Source organism: Halyomorpha halys, unplaced genomic scaffold (assembly GCF_000696795.3).
Source record: "Halyomorpha halys isolate HHAL.00 unplaced genomic scaffold, Hhal_1.1 Scaffold269.1, whole genome shotgun sequence".
Lineage (NCBI taxonomy): Eukaryota > Metazoa > Arthropoda > Insecta > Hemiptera > Pentatomidae > Halyomorpha > Halyomorpha halys.
Window position 1 is genome coordinate 1365214 of NW_027112099.1, and position 11970 is coordinate 1377183.

At 30.2% G+C, this 11970-nt stretch overlaps 1 protein-coding gene across 1 annotated transcript; it reads right to left on the reverse strand.

The window, feature by feature from the left end:
* Positions 1–10139: 10139 nt before the first annotated feature.
* Positions 10140–10969, reverse strand: RpL26 (ribosomal protein L26). Its single transcript, XM_014420370.3, has one exon. It carries the CDS (start codon positions 10874–10876, stop codon positions 10433–10435), a length of 444 nt encoding a protein of 147 aa, XP_014275856.1. The 5' UTR covers positions 10877–10969; the 3' UTR covers positions 10140–10432.
* Positions 10970–11970: the final 1001 nt, after the last annotated feature.

The window sequence follows — 11970 nt, forward strand, 5'->3', positions numbered from 1 at the left end:
GCCTGCATCCATCTCATCACAGAGTTCTCTCCAGCACCGTCCTTTGCTTTCATTAATGGTTTGTCGGAGGTTCCTTCTAGCTCTCTTGAACTCTTCTTGAAGCACAGAAAACTCCGATAGACGTCTGGCTCGTTGGTAACGTCTTCTTGCTTGATTGCAACACCGGCGAAGATCGTCAATAGTATCCGTCCACCAGTACACTGAGGGATGATGTTTGCCAGACTTTGAACGGGTCATGGCTGCATCACTAGCCCCAGATATATAAGAGGTCAGTATACGCGTCTTTTCCTCAGCTGACCCTATCAATTCACACTCATCCTCCAGCATTAGAGTGAATGAAACGCCATCGAACGTCTTCGTGTTCCAGCCGTAGGTTCTCCATCGACAACTCTTCTTTCTTGCAGGCGTATCCAGTGTAATCAATATAGCCTGGTGAACACAGTTTGTATAAAATCCACAAACCTTCCAAGTTGCAACACACAGAAAGAGATATCAAGAATGTATATATAAACATATTCCATGAACATTCAAGTAAATGTTTGGAACACGCGAAAACATTTTCCAATATAGTGATCGAGCTGATAGCAGCCAGCAAAACCTATTTCATGGTTATTTCCTTTTCCTTTAACTAAAGATAATGAAACCATCTCTAGTTTCTCCTAGTTTGTTAGTTTTTCCATTCTAAATAGCATCGCTAAACAGATGCCAGTTATTCATTAAAACAAGAGAATCAACTAGCTTAATTTGTATATTTTTGAATCTGAACCTAATATTCTTTTTAGTTTTTAAAAATAATTTAATTACTTTTTCTTCTTATAAAAAAAAATGTATCATCCTATTCCGAAGCAACATGAACCATTTAATAATTATATACAAACATATTTATGTATTTACGGCCTGATTACTTATTTTATTTAGCGTATTCACTTTCTAGTTATCCATACTAATTCTCTATTTTTTATATTTAATTCTCTATTTTTCCTTTATTTATTTAATTGTTTTTTCTTATTCTCACAATCAATTCATTAACTACTGATTTTTCAGTATAAATTTCATAAAATGTTACTTTTTAAAAAACTCTATATCGGGAACAATTGAACATTCAAACATCCGAACTAGGAGTGGTCTGAAAAGGAAAAAATCTGACAAAGATTCCGAAATTTCCTAAGTACATCACCACCTGTGGTTACTCTAAATTAAAAAGTTAAATTACTTTTGTTTTATTTTTAATGTCTTTATTGAAATTTACTATATTATATATTACATTATACATCCAGTAAATTTGATCTCAGTTATAATGGCGTGATACAGGCGTGTAGAGAAACTACTCATTGGCAGCACTCATATGATTACATTAACAGATCTTGTGGCCATCTTCTTTTCAAGCGCCTTAAAGAAGAGGAGGCAAGGTTAGAAACTAGTGAGTTTGGGTGGTTAGGGAGTTTATAATGGAAGGAATGGTATCTGGTTCGGACTAGATAGATAACATATGGAACATTAAGATCTTGATGTATGATTTTATTTGTGACAAAGTAAGGAGCATTGAGGATTTTACTAAGGATTGGATACGAGAGAAATTCGAAGGCCTCGTGAAGTCCCAAAGTTCATCTCCATATGTCCAAATTGCCCTTATTAAAATTACTTTTATTGATATCAAAATAATAACATGGTAATCGATTATTATCATTACCGTTTTAATGTTTTTCTTTTTTTTTTTAGATTAAAAACTAATAGGAAATATTACTTATACAATTTAAATGAGTATTTTAATTATTAATTTTATAGATAAAATTTATTTGAATTAACACAAAAAATTAAACTATTAAGTTCTTGTTTGTAACATTAATTGACACTTATTCAGTCTTCAACATCTTAATCATTTTAATTAATATTATTTTAATCAATTAGCTCCATTCCATACACCTTTTTATTCGAAAGCTATTTTTTCCCTAGGAATAACTTCTCATAAGCTAGATATTAGTGAATCTAAAGTTAATATTGTACAAGCCGTTGGAAGACGTCTTTATTCGTAAAAGTTCTATTCATAGAATTCACGATATCGTTATAAATCTTTACTTCTAACTTCAAGAGCTTCAGAAAGTTATCGAATAAGGAGTATAGTTAATAATCATTATCAATACCAACTTAAATTCCTCATTACCGTTCACTCCTAATAAAAACCTATGTTTGAAGTAATAAGGAACAAGAATGGAATAAGTTAACATTACAGTTACTAAATTAATTTATTTAAAAATAATCAAACCTAAAGATTTCTTCACATGAAGTTTGTTCATTTATCTTCCAATACTTACCTTCTGGAAGATCAATAGAGTTTCTTTATGTATAAGTGTGTACAAGATAACTATTTTGTCACATTAATAAAGTACGTAAAATACAAAATTTAGTTATTAGAGGTGGACACTTGAAGACCTGGAAGAGAGAGCGGCTGACGAGTTGGAGGCCAGAGAAGGAAGTCACCTCTCGGAGGGATCCACCAGAGGCAGCCGAGAGGCCGCGGAGCCAAGCGAATATGGATGCCCTACCGCGACAACTGCCAAGCCGACCGATTTACCGAAACAAGTAAGACCTTTTTTGTTTTAATTTGAATGGTAAGAATAGAATTAATAAACTAGAGTCCGTAGACTTGTGTCTATTGATAAGTTGGTCAATGTTCAGGACATTTTTCGTGGAGCGAACTGAATTCCCTAGAATTATTTGAGAAGGATTGGTATAACTAAGTAGAATTTCTTTACTACATGCTACATAAGGGGTATTCATGATGTCGTGTTAAATGTTATATGTTTTTCCATGTTAAATGTTATAACTATAGGATTGTGAGCAGCCCTATTTGAAGTCATGTTAAACGTTAAATGCATAAGAGTCCCTAGCGGATTTTCTCAGCAACTTGTTGTATAAGCCTTTATGTTTATAACCTTCCTTCTAGACCCTCATGTTATTGTTTACTTCAGTTTTGATTTAAGTAATTAATTAAAACATGCCTAGAGTGAGTGAAAAGTGGAATTTGTGTGAAAGTTTAGCTTATGAGTGTCTTATTGATCTTCAAACTTGTGAAGAAGAGAATGAAGATGAGTTAATTGACAACTGTATTGAAAGTCACAACAACTAATATGGCGGCGATCTCAACTGGTCTATTGTGTGACGTCATTCTCGATTTAACTGACCAAGTAACAGACTCTCAGCCATGTTAAATGTTATTTCGTTTTACCACGGCAAAAGAAGGCAATTTTTTTCGATTTAACACGAGTTTTTCCATTTAACACGCTTTAACATAGATCATGAATACCCCTATAATTGTGAAGTACCGGATGTGTATCTTCAAACTACGCTGTTTAGATATTATGACGTCATACATACAAGATGGCCACCGTAAGCGATGTTTACTCGCTAATTAAGAATAATCACTACCAGAGTGCTGACAAGTAAAATCTGTACCTAACATTTTACAAAATATTGTAATCGAGAAGTAGATACCTCCTCAGTATTCTAATTTTCGACGTATTTGTGCCAGAAACTTGTAGACTTCAAACATGACTTCTATCAAAAGTCTATTATTATCAATTCTAAGTCGATCATTATTAAAAGTTTCCAAATATTCCAAGTTAGCTAATAACTTCTAGAATGCTTTACTGAAGATTTTTCAAAAATAAGTTTTTCGCTTTCTTTGTACTTTTGTGGTGTCACTTTCAGACAATGCATACAGACCTAGTAATGCCTAAGGTTTTTGTACCAATAGTATCAGTGATTGTTACTAATAATTATTTTTTCATTATGAACTTCACTTAAAAACACAGTCCAGTGGACCACTAAAAGCAAGAGATTGGACCACCTAAAAACGAATCTAAATAGATCTTTATCTGTTCTACCTACTTCTATACTGGACCAACTAAAAGCGAATCTGAATAAATTTTGACAGTAACAGTAATCCTGAGTAAAATTAAAGCTATGTTGTCTTCTTGTAATTATTTTTTAGTTTATCTGTAACACTACTCATTGAAGACTTTACTGTTTCCCTCTAAGATATAAGAAAAAACTTTTCAGTTGAGCCCTCTGTTGCTTTCTTGAATAAATAAGCTATTAATCTTCACATAAAACAACAATAACTTAATTTAAGTGTTTCCAATGCATAGCTGATGTTATACTAAACTGGTTGTATTACCAGTTCTTTTCTTTCACCTAGAAGATTTAAATGAATCTTCTCTGAATGTATCAAAAACCAAATGGGCTTTATTATAATGTAATGGTGCATACACCTGTTTCAAATTAATTTCAATTATTTAAAAACTAATTTCAATTATCATTTTCATGAAAAAAATCATAGTATATTGTATAAAGAACTTAGATTTATTTTGATATACGTAGAATAAAAAAAAACTAATAATTTTATAGTAAAAAATAAAATATTAATCTTACCTACTAATACAATCATTATTCAATTTAAAACTAGATGTTTCTAAAAGCTTACATTGATTTTAAGATATACAATGGAAGTTCTGGAGACTTCATCTCTTGTTATCCAATCTCTTATTAATCGGAGATTTCCTTCATATTATATACATTCACTAAATATACATGTGGGGTCACTCTGCAATTTGGTGCTGTTTCAGTTACATTTCTAAGAATGATAAAACATCTGAATGTGAACGATTTTATTTTTTATTATCCTCCTTGAGGCCAATGTTTCCTTCTACTTTCAGACTCTAATACTTTTTATCTAAAATATATAGTGCACGTTTTGTCATTCCCTAGCCCTATCACAAAGCTAAGACTAAGACTCTAGAGATAAGTGGCACCAGTTTCTTTTATATAGTAACTAAAAAAAAAAGGCTACAATCTTTTCAACATTATCTCAAGTGCCAGTATAAAATTGAACTTTAATTTTAGATGGAACACAACATTCACTATAAAACTCTTTACATCTGTCATATGGTTTTTGGTCAGTCCCTAGACCACTTATAAATGTCCCACCAATATACCCCTTAGAAAGGAAAATTTCATGCTATAAGGTGATCAGGACAAATTAAAGGAAAGCAGAAAACAAAGAGTCTCCTTCATTCTCTTCTCTAACCTCTTCAGTTGATGTAAAAAAATAAATAAATAAAATCAATCTACTTTATATATAAAACAAAAATTTGATAGTTAAATTGCACCAAATTTGGAAAATGATCCAGATTTATTTCTTCATCTTATTTTGACTGTTTTTTTTTATTTATCCTGTAAAAAATATATTCTATTCTATTTAAAATAAACATTTTTAAAAAGTTTTATTTTGTTTCTATTAAAACTTATTTTTAAAAAAATTGGGAAAACAGTTACATAAATTTGTATTTTAAAGTTTTCAGACAAAAATTAAAAGAAAACTGTTTAGAAAAAAATTCGAATATAAACATTTCAATGAAAACATTATCACACAAAAATATAAATTTAAGTAAGTATAAAATTATCAATTAATGTTTTTTTTTCAGTTTCATACAGAAAAAAATCATTTGTTCACAAAATATAATTTTTAAAGATAGTTTTATTTAACAAAAATAAAATACTAATTTTACATAAAATAAATCTAATATACATGTATATATAGTTGACCGTAAAGATTTAGATATAAGTAGATGGTCAGGGTTGTGGCCAAAAAAATAACAAATAGTTTAAAACTATTTTAATGTCCAACGTTTCGCCCCACTTTGCAGAGCTTCATCAGGGCTGTTCAAAGCGAATGGTTGAACAGAAGGCAACAATGAAGCGGAAGAGTGGAGGAGTGATACTTTGTTTTCTATATAAAGTAGATTGATTTTATTACACCAACTGAAGAGGTTAGAGAAGAGAATGAAGGAGATCCTTTGTTTCCTGTTTTCCTTTAATTTGTCCTGATCACCTTTCAGCATGAAATTTTCTTTTCTAAGGGGTATATTGGTGGGACATTTATAAGCGGTCTAGGGACTGACCAAAAACCATATGACAGATGTAAAGAGTTTTATAGTGATTGTTGTGATCCATCTAATCTAGAGTGGATAACAGGAGATGAAGTCTCCAGAGCTTCCATTGTATATCTTAAAACCAATGTAAGCTTTTACAAACATCTAGTTTTAAATTGAGTAATGATTGTAATAGTAGGTAAGATTAATATTTTATTTTTTACTATAAAATTATCTTTAAACAACAATATTTTGTGTGAAGAGGCTTTTTTTTTTTTATTCTTATCTTTTTCTAGAATCAAAATAGGTCATTTTGAGCAGTTAAAACTGTATTTATTAATATATATATGTATATATAGTTGACCGTAAGGAGAAGGAGTTCTCCGGTCAAAGGAGAAACAAAAATAGTTGTAAACTATTTTTGTTTCTCCTTTGACCGCAACCCTGACCATCTTCTTATATAACGTATTAATTAATGTTTATTTTTTTTCCTGATTAAATTAAATGGGAAAAACGATATAGCCAATAATCAAGCCTTCTTCCAATGACCCTTTACCTATATATATGTACTAGCACTTAGTAAAGACAGTTCCCATAGTACCACTTGACTTCACACAAAATTTTATATATAATGTAAATGGAGTGCAATTGCCCCTCTATTACAATTTGTTGTGAGAAGAGGAGGTGAAAATCTAAACTTCATAAATATTTATTAATGAATTAACCAAGAATTTTCAGACTATTAGAATAATTCAGTTTTTGAGACAATATTATGAACTATATTGATTTTCTCAACTCTACTGGACTTGAACATTGGCTTCTGCTTTCAAGTAGGCCACAGTAATGTTCTAGGATGCCAGGAACTGTCGGTGTGTAGGAACAGAGGGGAGGCAACTTGGGTTTTAAAGCTCAAGGAGCCCCCAATTCTCCAAGTTCAATTATTTAATTTTTTCACAACATATACTTCTGTGAATTAAAAAAAAACTATAAGTAACAATAATTATACAATTAAAATAAGAAACAACAACTTGGATATATTAGGTAATCTCTGAAAAGTTTAAAGAAAGTTCTACATCCCAATGTGAAGAGGTCCTGTCGAAGATTTTGCCTGAGGCATCGGTACTTCTTGCTATGCCACTGTTTACTAGCAAATTGATTTTGATCAATAATCAAAACATCCTTTTGTATGGAAAACTTATGTTTTCTTGCATCAATGTAAGTCATGCATAAAACAAGGACTGTTGAGCCCAGAAAGGAATAAATGAATGAGTTAGCAGTAGTAGCAGGATTAGTACTATTATTGTTATATTTTGTCTTCTGGGATAGACCCAGCACCTGGTAGTTTAATATGGATGGTGGAGATACACCTTTGTAACTCTCATTCAAGAAAGAGTGGAGAGAACTAACTTTCAACTACTGAACTTAAGGTCCTTCGTGGATATAAATGCTATAGAATTTTGATTTTACTATTATATTTGGATAAGTACTAGAGTTACTATAATTATATTAGTTCAGTATAAGTTATCATGTGATCATAAATATTCTTATTACATATGTATACATTTTATTGTGTTCTTGTGAATCTAAAAAAACTGATTATTATTATTTTGATATTTAATGTTACCCATTATTATAGTTAACATACCTTTACATGTTAATTGTATGAAATATGCGTGTAAAATAACTAATTGTATGAAACATGCAGAAAATGAACAATCTTCTCACAAAGTTCCGTTAAAAGGAAATAAAGAAGGAAAATGATAAGCAAAAACTATAAATTTTGAAGACAATGTATTTGGACCCTTCAAGAACCTTCATTTTACCTTCTTTAAACCTTCCTTTTACAATTATTTCTTCCTTTTCATTTTTATTAAACTTATTTAGTTTATTTACAAAACATTTTCCAATCTTTGGTTCAAGTTCCTGAAGTATTAAGCTAGTCATAAATATTGTGCATAGGTTACCTACCATCACATCTCTCTAGTTAAGAAATTAAGTTGTAACTTATGTATACAGCAACTGAGAGACCCAAATTTTTTCCATTCTCTTCCTGATTAACACTAATAAAAAATTATCCAAAACTTATGAATTAATTTCACTAAGAAAATACAAATATATAAAAACTGGATTAAACTCAGGAGGGAGGAATAGCGGTAACTATTTAATAAATACCCATATTGTTAATTTTCATCATGAATGAAATCACAGAGTATTATTTGTAAAAACATGTAGTATATGAATAATAGGTGTTTTATACCATAATAATGGTATATCATTAAAATGTATTTCTTCTACTTTTTAATCAAAGCTTAAAACTCTTTATTAATTTTTTTACAAAGCAATTTGATGATTACTTATTATTAGGCATTTTGATGAGTTTTTATTCTGCTACAGTATAAATTATTCTTTGTTAATTTCCATTTATACTGGGAGTAGGGGTACTATTTCATCTCCAGAATCTGCAGTAAAAAAAAAAACTCGTTCCTTCATTTTTGAAAAGTGCATGCCTACTCAATGGGACAGGTTGATAAAATAATTTATATTTTATTCATTAATATTATGTAAACTTCATTCGCATCATTCGACATTAATAAATTTTAGTTCGATGGTATTAGACCATGGATATGTCAAATAAGTATTTAAAATAATATCCCTTCTTAATACGTTTTTCTATTTATAATTCAATCCTATTTCTTTTTCATCAGGACATAGTTTAGTTGGGAAACCAAGATCTTAAGTCTTTCATTAAGGTCTCGTAATACTCTTTTGATCCTTACATATATGATGTGGACCTTCTATTTAACATATAACTGACATTTTTCAAGTTGGTATAATATCCATCATAAACTGATGACCCTTGATCTGCCTTGCTCCATTAATGCCAGTGCCAAATTTTAAAGTAAAAATTTATGAATGAGGGAAATAGGTCTTAGGTTTAAGTTATTTTAACACTAGCTTTGAACCGTAGTTTTACCCATGTTAAATTTATAATATACGTACCTATTTCATAAACATGAGGGGTATATGCTCAAGTTTATCCGAAATGAATATATAAAAATAAAAATTCCTACCTCTAAAAAATCTGACTTCACAGAATGATTCTTCAGTTTTATGACTTTATACTAACAAAGTTTTTATAAACACTGTTTCAAACTCACAGAAAGAAAATTTAGAGTACTACAATGTAAACAATATATTTGGTTCTTCCTCTTTGTGTGGTCTCCCATAGGTTCTTACTTACTGCTAGATGGCAAAGTAAGAATTACAGTGGATTTATAATAATAAACACAAGACAAATTATTTTCTATATACCATAGATTGATAACAAAACTAGAATACTTCTTTTAACATACCAAACTTTTGAAAAATGCTACTAAATTTTATATGAAAACCATAAAAAATTCTTAATCCTTGTCCCAGTTAACTACAGCAACAAAAATTGTGTTTTATGTAGGTAATGTTAAACTAACACAAATATCTCCAAAAGAGATCATCACAAGTCCCCAAAGATAATATATGTAACCACTCACAGTTAGAGTGGTTACAAAGTTCCCAACAATAACAAAAAATCTATTTTTTAGGAACCAAGAAACTAATTTTCCTTTAAAAAATAATAATACACATCAATTAATCTTGGGAGTAGGCAGAAAAATACATCACAAAAATTGTCACTCCAATTTAATTGTAATAACTATCTATACCTAATTCAATAATGCCTACATATATTATGCACAATATTCCATTTCTAATGAAAATCTTAGTTAACATGCACTTCAAACAGTAAAATTTGTTCAGTTAATAATTCCATTAGTCACAAAATCATCTGGTTGGCTCCGAAACCTATGAAGCATTACTTTTACTTACTCCTTCATTAACGAATAGAATCGTCAACAAGGTAATACTTGCAATGAACTTCCACTTCATTTGTATGATACCATAGAAACTTTAGATGACAAAAACTAACATATATTAAAAGTTATCTTTAAGCATAGTGAAACTAAACCACGAAACAACATTCAAAGAGTAAAAGGCATCTAAATAACAAAAATACTTTTCTAGAAAAATTGTACACTTTATGCTATAATAATATTCACATTAAAATCTGTACTACTATAACCCATGAAGGGGAAGCAGTAGTTACTTGTGAGGAAGTACGGTTACTAAACCAAGGACTATGAAAAATATTACTATAAGGAAATAAAAAAAAAACATGTTTCAAAGTAAAGTGTATTTCAACATCTTAAAAAAAAAACTTCAAATTTTTACACTGATTATTGTAAAAAAGAACACAACTTTGTAACAAGAATGTGGTAAATAATGAAAATAATATTAATTAACAGTCATAAGTTTTGCAGTAGGAAGAAAATTATAAAATTGAACTTTTCAAGTTTACGTTTGAATATATAAAAAAAGATTTTTACAAAAAATATTCTCGGTATACACAGAAAAAATGTTTTCAAATTTATGTAAAATGTATTTACACAATTCAAAGTAACACCTTTTTAAGATGTATCCATTGCTGTGTTCTCATCAGTGTACTTTCCTTTGTCCTTTCCAAGGGCTAGAGCTCTTCCTCTTGATCTTCTATCCAAAATTTCTTTCCTATCTTTATCAATTTTTAATTTCACAATGACTGTTTTGGAAGGATGGATGCCAACATACACACTTGCACCGTTAGCTTTTTCTCTTTGAATTCTTTCGATATATATAACAAACTTTTTCCTGTAGACCTGAATAACTTTGCCTACCTGTTGTCCTTTGTAATGTCCCCTAACAACTTGAACTTCATCATCTTTTCTGACAGGCATGGTACGAACATTATACTTTTGTCTGAGTTCCTTGGAGAGAGGCGCAGACATCAATTTCCTTCTGATGTGAGATGGTGCTGTAAAATGACGTTTACGATTTTTCCTCCTTGAAGAGGTCACTAACTTGTTCATTTTCATGATTGCGAATAATAAATCGACAATCTACAAACCCGAACACCACGTGAGAAGAGCTGAAGCTAAAGCTGACAGCGTGGTAAAAGGTTATGTCCAGTGTTGACATTCTGAAATTTAAATAATTATTGTTGATTGTGTGATTGATAGGTAGAATTAATGGTTGAAAAATAATAAAATAATTTTCTTATTCCATGTATATAGTGAATTACCATATTAACTCTTAGTAAAAATAATTTTAAATAAAAAGAAGTGAAGTGCATCATGAAATCATGTAGGCATTCTAAAAAAATCCCTCAACTGTTTCAATTTGTGAAAACATCAGATCATAACTCTGAAAGCATTAAGTGCATTTTTTTTATGTACGAAGGCAAACATATTTTTTTTTTCATTTTCACAACATATACCTATCTGCATTTCATTATTGAAAAAAAAAGTTTTTTTTTTACTCGGGGGGGGGGGGAGGCTGGAACGTATAACATTCAATACTTCTCTTAATGCTGGATCCACACGTCTGCAGCATGCCGATAATCCAAGACTTTTGACCGCACCTAGACTATAAATATTTCATTTATTAATACACACGATCAATCAGCAATCTTCCTCCAAGACGTTTGGTAAACAAAGGAAGCAAAAAAAGTCGGCATCTACATGCTAGTTTTGTTCTTTTGAATTTTTTCAGCTATTACATTCGATTTACTTTGATTATAAAAAGGATCAAAATAAAGATAAGTGAAATGAAGGGAAACATAAATATCAGCAATGTAGTTTGTAGATGAGAAAAATTCATTTAAATAGTACTATATAATCTATAAATTCAACTTCTTTAGATCAAGAATTTTTATCAGAAACTTTTTAATTTAATAACCTAGGCACATAATGTCTTTATAAAAATATATTTGTGCTATGTTAAATAAAAAATAAACTGCTAAAGATAATCTCAAGATAACAAGATTTGAAATAATGTATTAACACCGAATCCATAGAATTTAAATACACACAACTTTAAACATCGGCCCGCCCGTAGATCAGTGATTAAGACACAGTCTTGCCAATTTGATGTCTATTGGCGGTGCCGGTTCGAATCCGGCCCGGGGCGT

What these genes read in the sequence shown, in the direction of transcription:
- RpL26 (XM_014420370.3), bottom strand. Translation starts at nt 10,876, where the DNA reads ATGAAAATGAACAAGTTAGTGACCTCTTCAAGGAGGAAAAATCGTAAA.